The sequence below is a fragment of the Ictalurus furcatus genome, chromosome 5, assembly GCF_023375685.1.
Source record: "Ictalurus furcatus strain D&B chromosome 5, Billie_1.0, whole genome shotgun sequence".
NCBI lineage: Eukaryota > Metazoa > Chordata > Actinopteri > Siluriformes > Ictaluridae > Ictalurus > Ictalurus furcatus.
This window is the reverse complement of record NC_071259.1, coordinates 15,247,514-15,270,887: the sequence shown is the minus strand read 5'-3', so window position 1 is coordinate 15,270,887 and position 23,374 is coordinate 15,247,514. Positions and strand designations below refer to the sequence as shown.

Sequence of the window (23,374 nt, the reverse complement as noted above, 5' to 3'; positions counted from 1 at the left end):
GCATAATTCTCAGACTTCCTACATCTGAGTTAAGTCCCATGCAGCACAATACCTAGCATCCTAGCTAGAGAAGATCCCTGCTTACCCTCAGCCAGGTTTGAACCACTGAATACAAGGGCAGGGTGAGAATAGTGTTAAACAAAACCACTGGCTAGACTGTGGTCTAATATTTGTTTACTGTGGCCCTTATTGTATTAAATATAATATATTAATGTCCTGCAGGACTTTGGGAAAAATGGGTAGTGGATATTAAATACCTTTCTGATTAATATGGAAAGCTTTGGACTTTTTAAAAATCAAACAGGATTTGGGGTAGCCTACTTTAAGTGGTTTTCATTGATTTCATTATATGGAGTTAATTCACACATTAGATCGAGTGGTCGACCGATATGGGTTTTTTAATGGTCGATGCCGATATCTAGAAAGCAGTGTGGCCGATTGACCGATATGAGGCCGATATAACACAAATTTAATGAAACATACAGAAAATCGGTGCATAATATTTATGTAAAACTCTCTGAAGAACTTCAAAAATATTCACTTAAGAAATTTGTACAAATAAAAATAAATAAGTTTTAGTGCAGTTTCTCCTTGTGTCTTGCTGTCTGTGCCAGCCATCTAGCAGGAAAAAAGAAAATACATTTTAGTTACAACTTATATATAATTTGATTTCCAGTCACATAAATAATGTGTGCCGCTTTAATCAAGTAACAGGTAATAGATAACATTTATGCATTATTTAATGAGCAAATCTGACCAATAGTCATTAACTAAATAAAAAAATAGTATGTGTAATCCCATGTATTTTATCTACAATACATAGTTACTCATTAAACTCATATAGTTACTTTAGCCAGTAACAGGTTGTTTTACTTTCTTAACTTAAGTCAAAGTATAGGATATTATTTGAATAATTCAATAATAAGATTTATTTCTGTTATGTTTTGCTTGTCTGTCTCTTTGTAAAAAATAAAACAGGCACGCATGACAAAAGGAATATATTTTTTACCATTACATTCTTAGTTAGCAGCTTGTAGCTTAGCATATAAAAAGACTGGAACACATGAAAAGGTACACTGCACATGATATAAATTAATCATGGACAATTAAATATGATGCATATGGACTTAAAATCTAGGAATTCAAACTTACCATCTCGCATACAGTGTTCTGGTTTCATCCTGCTCACCTGACCTAGCTTTCATTCGGGGGTACACAGGCTTTTGAGCTGCAGGAAAACAGCTTCTTATTTAAAAGTTACCAAAGATGATGTACAAGTCTGAGGAAGAACCAGTCGCGGGATTTGTGATTGATTGTGAGGTAAAATGTTTTCAGTTTTGTTTGAATTTGTTTATTGCACATCTGTGTCTGTGGGTCTGACATCTCATGGTACTGTTTGAATAAGACTTTGTTGCACACCTAAGCGTTGTTGGGCGTAACATTAAATAATGTCACGTTAAAAAGTGAGCGATGACTGGTCATTTTGCGGTCTGTCAGATGCTCGCTTAACGTATCAGTGAGTGTTTTTTCTTAGCAGGAATAAGGAAGAATGCACTTGGGAAGAAGGTTTGAATTGTCACATATTGGCCATATATACAGTATCTCACAAAAGTGAGTACACCCCTCACATTTTTGTAAATATTTGATTATATCTTTTCATGTGACAACACTGAAGAAATGACACTTTGCTACAATGTAAAGTAGTGAGTGTACAGCTCGTGTAACAGTGTAAATTTGCTGTCCCCTCAAAACACCTCAACACACAGCCATTAATGTCTAAACCGCTGGCAACAAAAGTGAGTACACCCCTAAGTGAAATGTCCAAATTGGGCCCAATTAGCCATTTTCCCTCCCTGGTGTCATGTGACTTGTTAGTGTTACAAGGTCTCAGGTATGAATGGGGAGCAGGTGTGTTAAATTTGGTGTCATCGCTCTCACACTCCCTCATACTGGTCACTGGAAGTTCAACATGGCACCCCATGGCAAAGAACTCTGAGGATCTGAAAAAAAGAATTGTTGCTCTACATAAAGATGGCCTAGGCTATAAGAAGATTGCCAAGACCCTGACACTGAGCTGCAGCACGGTGGCCAAGACCATACAGCGGTTTAACAGGACAGGTTCCACTCAGAACAGGCCTCACCCTGGTCAACCAAAGAAGTTGAGTGGTCACGTGCTCAGCGTCATATCCAGAGGTTGTCTTTCGGAAATAGATGTATGAGTGCTGCCAGCATTGCTTCAGAGGTTGAAGGGGTGGGGGGTCAGCCTGTCAGTGCTCAGACCATACGCCGCACACTGCATCAAATTGGTCTGCATGGCTTTCGTCCCAGAAGGAAGCCTCTTCTAAAGATGATGCACAAGAAAGCGCGCAAACAGTTTGCTGAAGACAAGCAAACTAAGGACATGGATTACTGGAACCATGTCCTGTGGTCTGATGAGACCAAGAAAACTTATTTGGTTCAGATGGTGTCAAGCGTGTGTGGCGGCAACCAGGTGAGGAGTACAAAGACAAGTGTGTCTTGCCTACAGTAAAGCATGGTGGTGGGAGTGTCATGGTCTGGGGCTGCATGAGTGCTGCCGGCACTGGGGAGCTACAGTTCATTGAGGGAACCATGAATGCCAACATGTACTGTGACATACTGAAGCAGAGACTGGACCGCAGGGCAGTATTCCAGCATGATAACGACCCCAAACACACCTCCAAGACGACCACTGCCTTGCTAAAGAAGCTGAGGGTGAAGGTGATGGACTGGCCAAGCATGTCTCCAGACCTAAACCCTATTGAGCATCTGTGGGGCATCCTCAAACTGAAGGTGGAGGAGCACAAGGTTTCTAACATCCACCAGCTCCATGATGTGATCATGGAGGAGTGGAAGAGGACTCCAGTGGCAACCTGTGAAGCTCCGGTGAGCTACATGCCCACGAGGGTTAAGGTAGTGCTGGAAAATAATGGTGGCCACACAAAATATTGACACTTTGGGCCCAATTTGGACATTTTCACTTAGGGTGTACTCACTTTTGTTGCCAGCGGTTTAGACATTAATGGCTGTGTGTTGAGTTATTTTGAGGGGACAGCAAATTTACACTGTTACACAAGCTGTACACTCACTACTTTACATTGTAGCAAAGTGTCATTTCTTCAGTGTTGTCACATGAAAAGATATAATCAAATATTTACAAAAATGTGAGGGGTGTACTCACTTTTGTGAGATACTGTGTGTGTATATATTTTATATTATATATATATATATATATATATATATATATATATATATATATATATATATATATATATATATAAAAAATCACATATGTATGTTACTTTATATAAATCCCAGTATTCAGTTTATCTAATTAACATATTACAATACAGAATATTTGTAATATGAGTACATAAAGTCAAGTTTGAAAGGTCTCATTACACTGCAGTGTACGTGTTTGCTCTCTACTCCATGTAATAGGTATATGGGGGATTTCTTAGAAGTGGAAGCCATCTCTTTCATGATTTTGTACAGGTTCTGGAGTCTTCAGCATACTACTCTTTATGGGTTTGCAATCAGAGCATTATGATGTTGGGCACTAAAGTTTTGCAGTCTTACTTCATTTTAAGAGAAAATTGATTTAATGAAAAATGCTGAGTATTAAATATACTATAAGGAGAGTTCTTGTTATAGAAGTGTATAGCAGACAATTTCCCTGGATTTGCCCTGAATAGTGTGACTGCCTGTCTGTATGGCATTCCCTATGACTCAGATACAGGCAAGTGGACACACATACAGTACATGCCTGTCTCTGAGTCAGAAAGAATGCCAACAGGCAGGCAGTAAAGCTTCCATTTACCCCAATCAGCCATAACATTAAAACTACCTGCCAAATATTGTGCAGGTCCCCCTTGTGGCACCAAAACAGCTCTGACCCATCAAGGCATGGACTCCATAAGACCTCTAAAGGTGTGCTGTGGTATCTGGCACAAAGACATTAGCAGCAGTCCTGCAAGCTGCAAGATGGGGCCTTCATGGATCGCACATGTTTGTCCAGCACATCCCACAATTGCGCAATCAGATTGAGATCTGGGGACTTTAGAGGCCAAGTCAACACTGTCATATTCCTCAAACCATTCCTGAACAATTTTTGCAGTGTAGCAGGGCGCATTATCCTGCTGAAAAATGCAACAATGTTTAGGTAAGTGGTACATGTCAAAGTTACATCCACATAAATGCCAGGATGCCAAGTTTTCCCAGCAGAATGTTGCCCAGCGCATTACACTGCCTCCAACAGCTTGCCTTCCTCTCTAGGTAAGTGAAACACATGAACCCAGCTGTCCACTTGATGTAAAATGAAACATGATTCATCAGACCAGGCCACCTTATTCCATTGCTCCATGGTCCAGTTCTGATGCTCACGTGCCCATTGTAGGCACTTTCGGTGGTGGAGCACAAATTGCTGAAAAAGTTAATGCTGGCTGTGTCAGAACACAGTGCATCGCAGGTTGCTGTGTATGGGGCTGCATAGCCACAGACCGGTCAGAGTGCCCACGGCAATTTCTATAGCCAGCATTAACATTTTCAGCAATTTGTGCTACAGTAGCTCTTCTGTGGGATTGGACCAGACAGGCTAGACTTTGCTCCCCACATGCATTAATTTGCCTTGGACACCCATGGCCCTGTTGCTGGTTCACCGGTTATCCTTCCTTGTACCACGTTTGGCAGGTACTAACCACTGCATACTGGGAACACCCCACAAGAACTGCCGTTTTGGAAATGCCATCACAATTTGGCCCTTGTCAAAGTCACTCAGATCCTTATGCTTGCCCATTTTTCTGGCTTTCAACAAATCAACTTGAGAGCCGACTCACTTGCTGCCTAATATATCCCACATTGTAATGATATAATCAATGTTATTCGCTTCACCTGTCAGTGGTTTTAATGTAATGGCTGATCGTGTATACACCCACCTACATCCTTACACACATATTTATAACCAGCAAAGTAGATAAATCTGGAACTAATGGCTTTGTCATCAGTTACTATGTAGCTAGTTATGTTTGCTATGACTTTATGTTGGTGAATTTAAGTTAGATTTTGAGTATGATTCTGTTAAGGTGATCTTTTGTTGTTATGTAGGATATGGTTAACACATACAGCAGCTTCTTGTTTAAAACAGTGGGACAAAGCCCCTTAACCCATTGAAATATGTGTGTGTAATAATTCGTGAATGAGCAGGTTGAATTTCTAAATTGTAGTGGGAGTAGTTAGAGAATACCATGTGTTTCACAGGTCTGAAAGTGTAGTACTATGCAAAAGGCACATGTACAAGTAAAGATGCATTAAAAATACTGCAACCTTAAAAATGTACTAAAAAGAAAAATTTTTAGTAAACAACAACAAAAAAAATCCCTTGCATTATATAAAATACTTTGCCTTCCTGCTACATACACTGCAGTTTTTATAAGGAAAAGGGCTTGTAGACTGTTCTAAGCATCTCATAAAATGTGTTTCCCTTAATCCTTTGTAGGGCCAAGAAAGTATCCCTAATGTATAGCTCGGTTAGTGCTCTATTACTTCTTTGTTACTTCCTTTAATGGCATACAAATAAAACAAAATTATGTATAATAATCTAAAACAAAACAAAACAACAAATCAAAACAAAACGAAAACAAATGGAAAATCCCTAGTGTCTCTATAGCATTGTCACACTGCTCTACATTAGACGCTTAAATGCGCGGTTTATTATTCAGTTATATCTGAATGTATGTTTATCAGTAAATACTATATATTTTTCAGCAACTGCAATAAAGCTAAATACAAAGGAAAAGGTGTCATTATGAGCATGGAATGTGTGAGGAGTGTCTGAGCATTTAAGGGGTTAAGGTTGAATTAAAGTATTATTAAAGTATAATCAAACTATGTTGTAAAGTATTATCAAACTGTGTCAATATATTTTCATTATGATAAGGTAAATAACAACAACAATATTTTTCCATAGGACTATTCAGCACAGCGAAAGCAGACATATGTTTGTCTTCCCCATGTCAGAATGGTGGCACATGCATAGAAGCAATGGCTGACTATACATGTTTATGCCCAAAAGAACCACTCATCTATGTAGGTAAAGACTGTGAACTACTGTATGATGCTTGTGCGCATGTCAACTGTCATAACTGCATCAGCACCCTAGGAATAGATAACTACTTCTGTCCATGTCAAGAGGACTTTGGAGGCCCTGATTGTACTCATAACTTGGACAAGTGTAAGAGCAACCCATGCACTGGAATAAAGAATCGCTGTGTAGATGCACTTAATGGATATTCTTGTCACTGCCCTAGCGGCTACAGTGGCGAGGACTGCCAGACTCATGTGATGGACTGCTTGGATAATCCTTGCTTTAACAATGCAACCTGCATACAGACATCACACGGATATAAGTGTAAGTGTGGTCGTGGCTTCCAGGGGAACTACTGCGAACATGACACTGATGAATGCCTGTCCCAGCCTTGTCAGAATGGTGCCATATGCCTCGATGGTATAGATGTGTACCACTGCTTCTGTGTGCCTGGATTTCAAGGTTACAACTGTGAGATAGACATTAATGAGTGTGCATCCCAGCCCTGTAAAAACAATGGAAAGTGTACTAATGGGAAGGACCGTTACATCTGTGAGTGTCTGATAGGGTTCACAGGTAAGGGTGCTGCTTGATTTGTAGTTTAAGTAATCAACTTGTCAAATACACCACTTAAACATCTGTATTATGGTAAAATTTATGGTATTAAGTAGAGATGCACCGATACTAAATTTCTCAGCCGATACCGATAACCGATTATTCAGAGTGATATCGGCTGATATCGATACCGATAATTCTGCCTTTTATGCCTTCTTTTAAATGAATAATAATTAATTACACAATTCGGAAGGAAATGCAAATAAAAACTTTATTCTCTCCATTTCAACAAGTTGTTTCACAGTAACTGGTCTCATAAACAGAAAGCACATTACTCAAATTAACATCAACACATTAACTAAATCCTGAAGATTAAAGTAAGATTTCTTAACTTATTGAATGTTAAGATTATTAATTAATTTATTCATATTAACCGAATTAATTGACTGAATTCTAAAAAACCTCCTGTTAGGCTCATACTCACTCACCACAAACAAAAGCATTTCTACTTCATCCTTGAACATCAAACTGGTAATATATAATATCAACTTTTTTATATATTAACATTAACTGGATATCAAATAATTTTTTTCTGTGCAATATATACTTTTTTGTCAACTCATCTTCATTGAAATCTTTCAACAGTGTACTGGTGCTTTAATTCAGCACATGCAGTGCAAATAGCGCGGGAAAAAAAAAATGGGCTCAACGGCAAAACTTCCGCTTCACTTCCGGTGTAAAATTTTAGCATTTCAGAGATCACAAACTGCAGTTTTGTCGTCATTCCACACAAGAGACACCTTCTTTACACACAGCATGAAATTGATGTTTTCCCGCTCTCTTTTGATTGACAAGATATAATCGACCTTGATCATCGGATGTTTCTAAACAAAAAATAGTCTTTATACATCGGTGAATCTCTAGTATTAAGTGTTATTTCATGTCAACTAAAAATATTTTTCAACATTATGTGGTTGGCTCATGAATATACTGCATTTGTACATACCCAACATTACACAATTTATGTTTAGGCTATTTTGACCTGGGAGTATCAAGATAAATTTACTAATCTTTAAAAACAAAGTGAAAGATGATTTTAATCTCTGTCACACTGCCTCCATCTCTAATTTAGAGACATGCACACTCCATCATGAAGAACTCTTAAGTTTGTGAAGAGGCTTTTTTATTTTTCTCTCCATGGATATTATTTATATTGTTATTTATAAAGATGAAGATATAATTAGCCAATTTGTGGACACCTGACCACCATGCCTATATGTGGGCCTTCCCCAAACTGTTTCCACAAAGTTGGAAGCATGCAATTGTATAGGATATCTTTGTATGCTATCACATTACAGTTTCTCAATAATGCAGTCAAACATCTACAGTACTGTGCAAAAGTTTTAGGGACATGCAAAGAAATGCTGTAGAGCAAAGATGCCTTCAGAATAATGAAATTAAATGTCTCTACGTTAATAAAATAAAATAAAATACCGTAAAGTGCAGTAAACAGTAGTAAATGAAAAAAGTCAATATTTGGTATGACACAAAAATAAAAATAAAAATAGTAGTCTCCGGTACAATTTGTGCAGTTTCATAAGGAAATTAGCTGCTACGTTTTGTTGAGCATCTTTCAGAACCAGCCACAGTTCTTCTGGACAACTTTTGACTGGTGCACTTGCTTATAATTTGTGCAGCAAAACCTAGCAGCCTTCATTGTGTTTTTTGTCTGAAAAGTGGTCTCTTATGTAATATGCTGCTTTCTTTAATGACATACAAACATTTTTTTTTGTAACATTTAATTTTGTGCTAGAAAACTAATGTTTGGGAATCTAAAATTCCCATCATAAAATAAAAAATCTATAACAAAGTTTGTACTAAAAATATAGGGTGCCTAAAACTTTTGCACAGTACTGTATATATTTATTATTTGGCTTAAAATTTGGCTTGATGTATGATATGATTTTCTTTAATTACAGGAATGAACTGTGAGGTCGAGATCAATGAGTGTGAGGAGACTCCATGTCAGAATGATGCTACATGCCATGACTATGTGGGGCTGTACACATGTGAGTGTGTGCCTGGGTTTGAAGGCATCAGCTGTGAGGTGGATATCAATGAGTGTATCAGTGTGCCATGCCTCAACAATGGCTCATGTATTGATTTGGTGAACAGGTAAGAATTATTGGGCCACCATGAAAAACTGGTGGGCTTTATTCGAAAAGCTTTAAAGGGCCTTTTGGATTATTGCAGTCAGAAATAATATTGTAAAATAAATTCTATATACCACACTATGAGCTGTGCCAGTAGCCTGCACAGTAAAATCCCTAGTGTTGAATTGATACCCAGAGTGTTCATTTGTGTCCAGTTGGACTATATAAACATTGTAGGGTGTAAATTCAACACTCTGGGTGTCAAATCAATACTTGGAATTTTGCTGTGTTGTGAAGTGCCATCATGAATAATTTTTTTTAATCATCATACAATCATTTTAATCACAATGATTAAAATTCCTTCCTAGTGCACAAATGATATCAGATTAAGTGTAATCTCCTGGCATGTGAGGTATGTGTCTTGGTATATGATGATAACATACAGTTTAAAGTCTACTTTTGGAGGGGACTGTATATATATATAGTCTTTCTCTGGCAGTTATGAAGTCACAGACAGTTAACTATTCTTAAATTAGGTGTGAGCTGGAAAATACTAAACACTGCTGTTTCACTGAGAACTATTAGTGAAAAACATTTTACATAATCCTTTAGTGTCATGTAGAACAATGCAGACTTATTGATACCTCACACCACTTCTGTAAATAAAGATGATACAGTCCCCCGTAACGGCTTTAGATGATGGTTTAGTCACCCAGAGCTCACTAATTGTAAACATGACTCAAATCTATTTTGCACTAATCTGTCTGGAATAAGATCAACTTTGTTCATTAGTAAGCTTCTAAAAGGATAAACCCTCCATCTGTTCAATCTTAATCTTTAAGGGCACATTCTACAATCACTTAGTGTGTGTATATGCCAACAATTCCTGATAAAAATAATTACATATGAATTACCAAATAGACTGCAGTTATGCAAAAGGGATTTGTTGCAGTGTAATTTCTGTATGAAACAATTTAAACAGATTTGGATATAATGTTGAGCACAGAACATAATTATATTCTAATACATTTATAACTGATGTGCCCATTTGTAAATATGACCAATTTTATAGTTGCTTTTCCTGATGTATTTCAATCCTGTTTCTTGCAGATATACAATATTTATGTATTATATTACTAAAAAAATATATAAAAAGATATGGAAAGTTAGTTAGATATATAGAGATGACACCACAGAATGCCTCTGAAGTGATAATAGTTTGGCTTTTGTGTGTGAATTTCAGGTTTGAGTGTGATTGCAGTGGGACAGGGTTTGCTGGGCTAATTTGTGAGGAAGAGATTCTTGAGTGTGTGTCTGAGCCCTGTCAGCATGGAGCCACATGTCATGAGGGAATTAATCAATACGCCTGTCAGTGCTGGCCAGGTAACCTACTGTTTTACATTTTATTAGTAATCATAGTAGCTTAATTTGCTATAGCATTTGGTAAAGTTTAAATATTTTTTCCTCAGGTAGTCATTTTATATACAGTAATGGGAAAAAGAAAGTACACCCTCCTCAGGGCTACCAACTTTTCCTTCCTGGCTGGAGTGAGATTTATGAATCAAATTACTTTTTTCTGCGTGGAAATGAGACTGGTGGGGTAAAATGTGTGTAACGTCATACACCACTTTTTTCCATTTGACTGTTTCCATTTCTTCCTCACCATGCCCTTGTCTTTGCTCTCCATTGTCGTCACTAATTTTCATGAAAGTCCCCATGAAATCAAAATTGGAGTTTTGTGGCTTTTAGTATGATATTTGTTAGCCTTAAGGTTATCTATAAGCTAGTGTACACCAAAACAATGACAATTCACATTTAGAAGATATATACACATTCAGAATTTACAGTCTCTTTCTACCACCAATATGGATCAACAATTTTGATGATATCATTCTGCACTTCAGCGTCTCATCAGATTTTGTGTCGAATCAAATACTCTCTAGAATCTGAAGTGTCCTGTCAAGTATGGCTTAGCCCAGCTAGTTATCACAAACAAGCATTAACGTAGTGGCCACTTTTGTATAAGCACAATTTCTCTCCCTGGAACAATGGAAATATCAATTATAAAAAGATGTCCTTGTACATGGAGAATTGGTTCCAGCGTAACATTAATTGTAAACTAGTTTATTGACAAGAATGGGCAATTATACAAATGTAAATGAATATTAAAAGAATATTAAAATAATAATAATAATAATAAAAAAGGCTATCCCCAGTGGCATACTAAATTTAATAAAATCTTTAAATATTAATGATTCAACCTTACAACGTTCCCAAACTTTAGTAAATGGTCTTTCCATTTATGATAAACATTTTAATAATAATTTTATAAGAAACTCCATTATTGTCAGATCCAATCCTCCATGTAAATCAAGATAGCTTAAACCTCCCCATTTCTCACCTTGAAATTACCTTATAAATGTAAATCTGTTATATCAACCTCATTTAGGTTTGACCATAAAATGGATATGACAAAAAAAAAAAAATAATAATAATGAAACCTTAAATTTAAAACCACATGATATTTTACTTTGTTTACATAACCCAAATTTTTCTGAAACAAAATTACATCATTAGTCATTTTAGCAAAGTTTTACATTCACAAGAAAAGAAAGTGATCTCTGATCATGAAACAGTGTGACCTTGGACTGAATTCGCTGGAACACCCACTCCTGGGAAGATTGGCAATTGTCTTGAAGGCTCTCTATTTTTAAACAATCCTTTTCACTGTAGACTGGTGAATTTCAAATTGTTTGAGGGGCCCCTCCCCAAATTGATTAGCAGCAACAATTGCTTCTCTGAAGTCATGGCTGATGTCCTTTCTTCTTGGCATGATGTCGACATATACCCGAGTGCTTTGGTGCCTGAGTGCACCAAACTGCCAAAAGTTATGCTTTTATAGAGTTAGTCACACTTCTTGATGTTTAATTAATCTTGTGCATTTCATTAGTAACACCTGGCTACTAATTACTCTCTTAATGATAATGGCAGTAGGAAAGGTGTACTTATTTTTTGTCCCACCTGGTTTCTGAATGTTCATTTACTTTTTGGGGAAAAAAAACAGTCACTTGAGGTTATTTGTTTGTTTATAGAAGTTGGTGAGAAGCACACACTTGTTATTTAGGTGCTCATAAATAAAACATAGAATTGAAGGGGGTGCACTTTTTTCCCCATGACTGTAATTGTGAAAAATGTGAGGATTTTGACATGGACTCAGCAGACTCATCTTGACATCACTCATGGCTTCAAAGTGTTGGCAACAAATTTCACAGTGCATATTGTTGTCAAAGTGGATGACTTTGTATTAGTATTGTTTGAAGACCAGTGGGAAAGCATCTCTTGCTGTGTTTCTACACTGGGTCGAGTTTCCCAAAAGCATTGCAGCACAAAGATCATTACGCAAAGTTAAGATGGTAAATGGTAAAAGAAAGTTATTACAATCTTTACTTTGCAGTGCTTTTGGGAAACTCATTCCTGTCCCGTCAGATTCAGTCACACTTTACTGAGGTGTTTAAGCATTTGATACCAAACACTGCCCTCTAGAGGAGAAAAGTAAATAGGTATTCAACTTAATTGTTTAAGTAAAAAAAAAAAAAAAACTGGTGCATCATTACAATTGCATAGTCAACCATAATTTTAAAGAAAGAAAAAGAAGATAAAATCAGAAAGTGTTCAAGAATAGTGGATTGGAATGAATGATATTTGTGCATAGTTTATATTTATAATCACAATTTATACAAAGTAGATGTTACTTTATAATTCAAAGACCAACCAAAAACAAAACTTAAGAGAAAATACAGAAGCAAGGGTCGGTGATCAAATAACTTAGACACAGCAGAACTGATAAAAAATAACCTATAGCAAACTAACCAGCTATTATTATATAGCTATCTAAAAAATACAGAGTAAAGAATATAACACAATCCAGAGAACAAAATTTACACACTGAAAGTTGATTATTTGAACTCGTATTAGTCTGGGATAATGCTACAATTCTGCACAATACAGTATTTGCTCAAAGTGCTATTACATCAACCCAGTTATCTCATTTAATTTACTAATGAATAAAGTAGATTAGAATATGTGTTCTATTAACTATTTTTGTTCAGTTAGATATAATTAATTATAGTTCTTATTGCTATTTAGTGGGAGATGAAAATGTCTTTGAGACAAGATACAATAAACTTTGTTGGATCTTTTAAAAGTATTTTTTATTTAAAAGTCAAATTCATATGAGAACATTATAGAGATCAGAGTATTGAAATAGTTTAGAAATTGTATCAGGTACACAACGTAGTTTATTTGGCACTGGATTTACAGTACATTACAAAAGTTGTATGACTTATGACTCTCATGCCACAGGTTATGAAGGGAAGAACTGTGAGAAGGATGTGGATGAATGTGAGGCTCAGCCTTGCGAGAATGGTGGCAAGTGTTTCCAGCGATCTGACCAGAGACATTATGGTGTCTTAGACCAGCTGAGCACATCTTTCAGCTATGAGTTTGCTGCTGGCTTTCTGTGCAAATGCTTGTCTGGCTTTACAGGTGAATTTTACTATAGCTAGAAGAAGATCTTATTTGCTTAACAAAATGTTTTCTGCTGTTTTGAACAATTCCATGAAGATAATTATGTGCTGTGTGGTGATTTGCAGGTGAAAACTGTTCAATTAACATAGATGAATGTGAACTTGCACCATGCCTAAATGGGGGAAGCTGTGAGGATCTAATTAATGCGTATCAATGTTTTTGCTCTCCGGGATTCACAGGTGAGTCTCTCAGTCTGATAACAGTCAGACTGTTATTTTACAGTGACCAGCTTTGCAGAAGTTGACATACCTTTTTTTAGAAGACACATTACCATGGACCAGGCATCTCAGACTTGTGTCCTTTAGAGCAACAACTGCTGAATTCAGCATTAGGTGTTATTTAACACATCTGATTAAACTCATCAGCTAATTAAAAAAGGCCTTGCTAGGCTGGATTCAGTGTGTTTGAAGAGGGAAAACACAGACACTGGCACTATACCTCCCAGGACATGAGTTTGATGCTGTTGTCATGTGACTCAGGACAGATGTATTCATTATCACAGTGAGTCTGTACGTCTGCCTTCTAAACCGAACCTTACCATTAATTCTTCCTTGTCATGGGGCTGGGGGAGCAGAATTAGACATGATGATTTTGCAACCAATAGCTAGACTGGCAAGTAGTTCCCCCCCCTCACAATGAAAAACTGGAGAAGTTATTAGCTACACTTATAATTTAAAGCTACACTGTAAACCTATATGTGGCATTCCCAAGTGGAGGGAAACATTTATCCCAAATTTAGTAAATCCAACTACACCACCCTGGGGGAGAACCAGGGAAATACTCCCAAATATAGGCACACAAGTTTTACCAATCGGGGCAAGGAACATGAGATTGAGACGTGAATACAAATATATATTCAAAAAAAAAAAAAAAAAAAAATTTATTATGACACTTTAGCATCATTAAATCTTATACAAATATAAAATCGCTCTCCCATTAAGCGCAATAAGGATTTTTAAACTAACCACTTCTCCAGACCCAGGCTTGGCAGGGACAAGGCAGGCCAGCTACAGCTCGGGAGGTCATCCAAACCCACTGCAAGTCACACCAAAATCAAAGACTACCTACACCATAAGGAAGTTGTGTTGGCACACTGAGCACACACCACAGAATAAATGCAGCTAGCCTCCCCTGTCCCACCAAGACTCACTGGCTCCTGGAGAGAAAGACACTGGTTAACCCAAAATTACACAAACACTAAACAAACAAAGAAAGACAAATATTACAGACACCGTGGTGTGGTGGCTATAACACCCAGGCCCACTGACACCACCACACGAAATAGAGGCAGTTGACAGCACCTAAGCAGAACCAGAATTATGGTAAACAATACAAATGAAAATCATAACCACTATAGCATGGAGACAATAAGGCATAGCATACACCCCATCAATAGTAAGGTGGTTGTGTGGAACAAACCTGAAACAGGTTTGAGGCTGGAAAACTAATTTACCACTTAGCCTCTCAGACTAAGTGTGGTTGCAAAACATAAGCCAAACATACATCCAAAACTAAAGCAAAACAAATCAGATGACACAAAATAGATCAAGAAAATGACCGTAAAACAAAGTCAGGTAAAGCAAAACAGATCAGGTGAAACAGAACAGTAAGTAAAGCAAAACAGCAGCGGCATCACATGTAGCATCTTTGGCTAGGGATTTGTCTTAGAGAAGACTTGGATGCTCAACTCCCCACTCTCACCTTAACACAAAGATCAGAATGTCAACCTAAATCTACCAAGTCCCAGTGTGAAAAAGGGAGAGGTGCACTTACCATTGGGTTGAACAAACACCAGACGCGAAGTTGTATGATTACTCACAGGTACCGCGGCTTGATATACATATCATTCAGCCACCGGCTAAATGTTGCGATCACTGAACGCAATCTCCGGCACCAGCTTGCCACAATGCACGCGACACCAGCACCGCTCTAAGACTGACCGGAAATGCCAGGGGCGCGAGGAACTCGGAATCACCAAGACACCAATGCACCTACCAAAATAAGGGTCCTTAAATAGTCGGGTAGCTCTCACCCTATTGGTCTGCCGAAGCCATACCCCGAGCAGAGCCAATAGGATAGTTAAATCGCTTACCCTGCCACATATAGAATCTACTTAATAAAAGTGAGGCATCAATTTGCACTCAATTTGTATGGGTAGATTTCATCCCATGTTCTGAGTAAAGAATACCTAAATTTAACAGCTGTTATAATCACTGCCCTGTAAAGGCCTGAGTTATATATCTGAATTTTGTGAGGGAACTGCCAAGCTTTCTACAACCCCTGGAAAAAGTATGGAATCACCACACTTAGAGGATGTTCACTCTGCTTTTTTACTTCGTAGCAAATAAACAAATCACAGATATGACAGAAAACAATTTTTGTTTAATAACTGAACATTCTGGCTTTGTCTACCTCAAACAATGAAATTATTTTAATTAATGGCATATTTGTTTCCAGATCAAATTATGGAATCACCTTGTAATTTGCATTTATAAAACAAATACCAGCAGAAGTAAAATAATAATAAAAAAAAGGCAAATTAGTCTGCAGTTAAAATAGAGTGCTTACAGACCTTAAAAGAGTTCTTGCAGACCTTATCTTTGGACTTTTTGAAAGGAAACATGGTCCCAACAAGAGAGTTGTGAATTGAAACAATGGAAAGGATTATAAAACTCCTTCAAGAAGGAAATCCAACACAAAGTGTGGCAAAAGATGTTGGTTGTTCCCAGTCAGCTGTGTCTAAAATTTGTGCAAACAAATTGGGAAGTTTATAAAAGGAAAACATTTACATATAGAAAAGACAAACGAAAACCAGCACTAACACCTAAACAGAAGAAAACATCTGGGTTACGCATGTAACCCTGTTCATTGAGTAGGGAACGAGACGTTGCGTTTAGCATAACACTATGGGAGCACCGGCATCTGAAGCTTGTGTAAAATTATGCCTATTTATAGGCCTGCCGTGATCAGGTGACTTGGCAATTAAGCGCGTCGCGTGATATATATATGGCACCTGTGAACCGAGCTGTCAGCCTCTATTATCTGAAGCGAAGACGCAATTCACAGCCCTGCCCTGGTATGACAAAGCTGCGCAACGTCTCGTTCCCTTCTCAGGGAACAGGGTTACATGCATAACCCAGCCATTCCCTTTCAAGAGACATTCCCTTGTAAGAACTCCAGGACTGTAGCTATTGCGCAGTTCACTGGGTCTAGCTGGCGTTCCTCACACCACAAGACAAAAAGCCGCCAAAAAGCCGCACACATTACAATTTCCTCGTGGATGGTGCTCTAGCGTTCGACATGGTTTCTACAAGCCTCAGGGGCCAGACTCACAGTTTCCACAGTTCCGGCTGAGGGTGATAAATCAGCCCTCCGGCTTGAGACAGTAGATCCCTGCGGATGGGAATCTCCCAAGGAGTGCCATCTAGCAGGGATATTATCTCTGAGAACCATATTCGGGCTGGCCAATAAGGTGCTACTAGACGTAGAATGTCTTGGCGAACTCTCGCCAGAGGCGAACTTGGAGGCGAACACATCCACTCCCGCTTGGCCAAACCTCCACCATATGGACTCCACCACATGTGGATGGAGCCACCAATCCCAGGGCCTCAGCCCCTGCCTCAACAGGATGTCTGCTCCCACATTCCAGTTGCCCAGACTGTATATTGCACTCACTACCAAAACTTTCCTTCTGCCCAGAGAAGAATTAGTTTCGCCTGCCTGAACAGGGGGCGCAGACATAATCCTCCCTGGGGGTCAATATATGAGACCACCGCTGTGTTGTCTGTAAACACATGGTGTCCTCTCATTTGAGGAAGAAGGAATTTCAGTGCTAGAAATATGACCCACATTTCTAGGCAATTTATATGCCACTCCAGATGAGGGCTGCCCCAGACACCGTGAGCTGGACAGCTGTCTAAGACCGCGCTCCAGCCCGTGAGGGAGGTGTCTGTCATTACCTTCTTGCGCTAAGGAGACACCCCTAGAGTGTGACCCAAGGTTAGAAACCGGGGACACTCAAATTCTCAGAGCATGTAGGCATCGCCGTGTGACACTGATTACTCTCAGAGGATTCATCCTTGGACAAAACCCCCAACTTTTCAGCCACCACTGAAATGGTATCCTGTGCAATAGGCCCAATGGTATGATGTTGGCTGCTGCTGCCAAAAGCTCCAATAGTCTCCCATAGAGACTGGAGGGGATGCCAAGATCCAGCTTTATCTTGCTCAATGTTGATAGGATTGACCCTATGCATGTTGGGGATAGAAATACCCTCATTATAGTAGAATCCTAATAACCCCTAAAAAAGTTGTCCTCTGCACTGGAGTAAGCATACTTTTCTAAGGTTCAACCTGAGCCCCAAGCTCTTCATGTGGGCGAGAACAAAATCTCGATGTTGAACCGCCAGTTCCCTGGATCATGCTAGAATTAACCAGTCGTCCAGGTAGTTTAGTACACAGATGCCCTGGAGTCACAATGGAGCCAGAATGACATCCATGCACTTTGTGAAGGTGCGAGGGGATAAAGCTAGCCCGAAGGGAAGAACCTGATCTTGATATGCGTCACCTCCAACGCAAAACCCAGGAACTTCCTGTGACTGGGCGATATTTCTATGTGGAAACATGCACCTTTCAGATCTATCGTCACAAACCAGTCCTCAAACTGAATCTGTGGAATGATAAGTTTGCATGTCAGCATCTTGAACCTGTATGTCCAAAGTGTACAGTTCAGATGACGCAGATCTAAAATTGGCCTCATACGCCTCTATTTTTTGTGGACCAGAAAATAATGGCTGTAAAAACCTCCCTCCCTCAGGGAACGGGGTACATGTTCTATGGCCCCTTTGTCCAAGAGGGATCTTACTTCCTGCGCTAACGTCAGACTCTGGTCTGTGCTGACTACTGTGGTGAGCACACCTCTGAACCGAGGGGGTCAATCTCTGAACTGGACCCAGTAACCCTTTTCTATGGTAAACAGAACTCATGGAGACACATTTGGCAGTAGTTTCCACGCTGCCAGACGGTCATTTAGTGACGTTAACTATTCCACATCCTATAGGAGGGAAAGCATCAGATTTTGATTGCCCTGGGACAGCCCCCTGACCAGAGAACACTGAAACCTTGGGACAGCCTTGGCTAGGGGAGGCCCTAGAGAACACTGGGGGCTATCTGCCCTAACAAACTCATGTCCCCTGATACGTCCCTCCACAGCTCCTCAGGACTCCTCCTCTTTGTCTGCTTGGCCTTTATGACCATTCTCAGACCAGGCCTAGTAGCAGGCCGTGACTGTGGCCACCCGGTTCCCCTGGCTGTCTGCAGGGGTTGGCGGGCTGCCATACTCGCCTTCAGTGTCTCCCTCGCACTAGCGCTGGCACGGGCTCCACTCGTGGATGCCCGGGTGAACTCGATACAACAGGGAAGGAACTGGCTGAATGCCACCGCATGTCGAGCTCACTCAGCAGGTCTGCTTGGTAGGCCTGCAACACTGTCATTGTCTGCAGTGACCCACAAGCAAGACCCACTACTGCATAGGCCTTGCCCACCAATGCTACGGTGGCCTTACATGGCTTGGATGGCAAAGCCGGCCCCCCTAAATTACCTGCCGTCGATGGAGAGAGGTAGCTCGCAAGCGCCTCCTCCACCTTCAGCATAGCTAAATAGCCATGCCGTTCATTCTCCATAATGGCCAAATAATCTGACATTGTGGGGTTTTAAATATGGCTTATGCATGGTTTTCCCCCAGAAGCCTGATATTTTGTCATGCACTTCTGGAAAAATGGGAATTTTCTGCAGTGTGAGGGATTTACTTTCACTGGGGAGAAAAAAGCTCATCCAGCCTTAGCAATCACTTCAAGCAGCTCTTTATATGCTGCTCTCAGTTTTTAGCACACCCTTCTGGCTCCTCAGAGCCAGAGAGGAATCATTATTTTTTTATTATTATTATTATTTTTTGGCTTTCCATAGCGGAAGGAGGAGTCGCGACGCAAGCTCGAAAATCCAGCGGAGAGCCGGACCTGGAAGACAGAGCAAGACAGCCCTTGTCTCCGGCTCCTCTTCCAGATCCATATGAGTTCCCCTGGACCAGATCCCCCGGCCCAGATCTGCGAGGCTCTGAAACCCAACTCGCTTCGGCTTCCGAGAAGAGAGCGAGTCGCGAGCGGAGCTGCCTAATGTAAGGCTTTACAATGTGCACAGTCAGACCTCTCGAGGGCGGCTCCATCCCTAGACACTTCACACAGAAAGTGTGCACTCCTCCCTGTGATGAAATGGGAGCAAGATGTAACACACTTCCTGAATTCTCTCACTCATACTTTTCTCTCTCGCTTATTCTTTTTTCTTCTCTTTTTTTAAAGGAATATAAAAGTCCAGATTTTGAGAAAATATAGAGAGGAAATGTTGTTTCTTTACACAAACAACTGATATGCAGTCTCGCTGAAGATAATAAGGCTAACGGTGCGGTTCACAGGTGCTCATATATATATATATATATATATATATATATATATATCATCATGCGACGCGCTTAATTGCCACCTGATCACGGCAGGCCTATAAATAGGCATGATTTTACACAAGCTTCAGAGTGCAAGGGCAGTCCCATAGTGTTATGCTAAACACAACGTGGAGTTCCCTTTGAAAGGGAACAAGGTTACAGTGGGCTAAAGAGAAGCAATCATGGAGTTTGGAGGATTAGATGACAGTGATATCCAGTGATGAATCATGAATCACGAAAAGGAGATGATACTGGAACCTTTGTCTGGTGCAGTTCTAATGAAACATATAAAGATGGCTGCCTGAAGAAAGCAATCAAATTTTCCCACTCATTTGTGATATGAGGTTGCATATCAGGTAAAGGACCAGGCGAGACCTCAACAGTCAATGCACAGACGTACATTGAAATTTTGATCACTTTTCTCATTCCACGGTTAGAAAATAAGTTTGGTGATGATGAAGTAATTTTTCAGGATGATAATGCATCTTGTCACAGAGCAATGCTTTGGATCATTGTCTTGCTGCATAATCCAGTTGCGCTCGAGGTTCAACTTACGGACTCAAGCCTGGACATTCTCCTTTAGGATTTTCTGGTAAATGATGGAATTCTTTGTTTGGTTTTCACCTGATGTAACGGGAACCCTGTTATTCAAACAGTTTCACTTTCAACTCCTTAGTCTACAGAACATTCTCCCAAACAAATCATGGAGTTCTTCACTTTTCTCATTCCACGGTTAGAAAATAAGTTTGGTGATGATGAAGTAATTTTTCAGGATGATAATGCATCTTGTCACAGAGCAATGCTTTGGATCATTGTCTTGCTGCATAATCCAGTTGCGCTCGAGTTTCAACTTACGGACTCAAGCCCGGACATTCTCCTTTAGGATTTTCTGGTAAATGATGGAATTCTTTGTTTGGTTTTCACCTGATGTAACGGGAACCCTGTTATTCAAACAGTTTCACTTTCAACTCCTTAGTCTACAGAACATTCTCCCAAACAAATCATGGAGTTCAGTGGATATATATATATATATATATAATATATGAGCCAGTGGGGGGAGCCATTGAGAAGGATAGCACTCCCTCACACCACAGAAAACTCCCCCTTTTTTCTGGAAGTGCACCATGAAGCGTCACGCTTCTGGGGAAAGCTGTGTTTATAACCCCCACAACATGGGATTATTCGCCCATTGTGGGGATAAACAGTGCAGATATTTTGCTCTGCTGAAGGTGGAGGAGGCGCTTGCGAGCCACCTCTCTCCAGGGAAGGCAGCAAAATCAGGGGGGCTGGCTTTGCCATCCAAGCAGTGTAAGACCACCTCGGTGTTGGTCGTTGAAGCCTATGTGGCAATGGATCTTGCTTGTGGGTCTCAGCATACAATGGCAGTGTGGCAGGCCTACCAGGCAGACCTGCTGAACTATGAGGGAGGCACAGAAGGTGAGTGTGGCAGCCCGCCTACCCCCACAGAAAGCCAGGGGGCCACAGTCGCAGCTTGCTAGTAGGCCTGATTTAAAATGATACTCAGTGCCGAAAAGGCAAAAAGATGCAGTCTTGAGGGGCCGCGGAGGGAGGTATCAGGGGACGAGAGGTTGTTAGGGCAGTTATTACTGTAGGGCTCCCCTAGCCAATGTTGTCAATTTCTCTGGTCAGCGAGCAGTCACAGGGCAACAAAAATCTGATGTTTTCCATCCAACAAAATGTGGAAACTTAACGTCACTAAAGACCATCTGGCAGCATTGAAACTACCGCCAAATGTGTCTCCATGGGTTCTGTCCTCCATAGAAAAGGGTACCAGGTCCAGTTTATAGCTCGATCCCCTAAATCAAATCAAATATGATGAGGGCGTGTCCATCCCCAACATGCGTAGGGCAATCCTATCAACATTGAGCAAGATAAAGTTGGGTCTGTGCATCCCCTCCAGTCTCTATGGAGACTGTTGGGGCTTATGGCAGCAGTAGCCAATGTCATACCATTGGGTCCATTGCACATGAGACTGTTCAGTGGTGGCTGAAAGTCAGGAGTTTCATCCGAGGACGAAACCTCTGAGAGTAATCACTGCCACATGGTGATGCCTACATGCTCTGAGAACTCTGGTGTCCGAGTTTCTAGCCTCAGGTAACACTCTAGGGCAGGGGTCACCATCCTTTTTGAAACTGAGAGCTGCTTCATGGGTACTGAGTCATACAAAGGGCTACCAGTTTGATACACTCTTCTGAAATAACAAATTTGCTCAGTTTGCCTTTAGTTATATATTATTATTGTTATTAATGATAAATGATACTCATCTGTGTGAAGACACTGTTCATGTTAATGATTTCTCACAATAATTATCAGCAATGAATTAACAAGGTGGGAAACAGATAATATCAATATTCAACACTTTATTTCTATTAATCTCAGCAATTGTTTAAATTTTGAGATGATCACTTCTACAACATTTCATAGGAAAAATATCCCATTGTCACTAGCCACTAACAAACCATTTTAACAAATCATGAACTATGTTGCACCATGTTTGAAAAAGTTATCAATTATGTAATGTTTAAGAAAAATCAACTTTCATATTTTTAAATAAATCTTATCACATTTTGAACTAATGCTGTTGGGCATTAGTTGGGCATCTGCGGCATTTTTAACAAAATTATATCTGTTACATTTCATGAACACACTTTTGCACATAACGCCTGCTGGTGAATGATGCAGTGGTAATGCAGAAATTTTGGGAAGTCTGGGTCACCTTTACAGTGAGCGATGAAACCTGTATGTCGGCCGATCATAGCAGGAGCCCCGTCTGTAGTCACCGCTACCAGCTTTTCCAATGCTACCTTTTTCTGCACGAAAAACTCCTTCACCGCGTTATAAATGTCAACTCCCCTCGTAGTTGTCTTTAGGGGCAGTAGTGTCAGGAGATCTTCTTTTGTGGAGAAATCATCAAACACCATCCGGATAAAGACCAACAGCTGCGCTGTACTGCTGCTGTCCACGGACTGATCGCACTGGATGCTAAACCACCTGCACTTCACCAGATCCCGGTCCAGCTGATCGGCCGGAAGTTACCGGAAGTTACCGGACATAGCCGACACTCGTCTAGCCATCATACATGCCCCTAGTTAGACATCGGAGAGAGTGGAGATTAGATCGGTTCCATTTTTCTCGTCTTTAAGTACAGTGTTCCAATTATCATCATTGCTTCTTTGAAAACTTCTCCATCTGAAAATGCCTTCTTCTTCTTTATCAGAAAATGTGTAGCTCTAAATGAGGCTTCGGTTGCTTTTTGGGTGTTTTTCGCCGGCCTCGTGAAAAAAGACTGCTGCTTACCCAGAGCTGCCTTTAGCTCATGGGCTTTTTCTGCCCGTAGCGCGCTGCCCAGTGGGTAGTTAGCATGGTAGCTTTTGTGACACATAGTGAAGTGTCTCTACACATTGTGCTGCTTTGCCGTTGCCACAGTCGCCCTGCAAATTAAACACACGCAGGTTTCTTTCACAGT

The 23,374-nt window shown here is 40.1% G+C and overlaps 1 protein-coding gene across 1 annotated transcript in view; it reads left to right on the top strand.

The window, feature by feature from the left end:
* crb2b (crumbs cell polarity complex component 2b) overlaps window positions 1-23,374 on the top strand; it is a 60,182-nt gene that overhangs the window by 11,411 nt on the left and 25,397 nt on the right. The window contains exons 2-6 of the mRNA XM_053624850.1: window positions 5,984-6,676; window positions 8,635-8,830; window positions 10,052-10,191; window positions 13,171-13,353; window positions 13,461-13,574. Of these exons, the coding sequence (XP_053480825.1) occupies window positions 5,984-6,676; window positions 8,635-8,830; window positions 10,052-10,191; window positions 13,171-13,353; window positions 13,461-13,574 (1,326 nt within the window). The remainder of the gene's footprint in view (window positions 1-5,983; window positions 6,677-8,634; window positions 8,831-10,051; window positions 10,192-13,170; window positions 13,354-13,460; window positions 13,575-23,374) is intronic.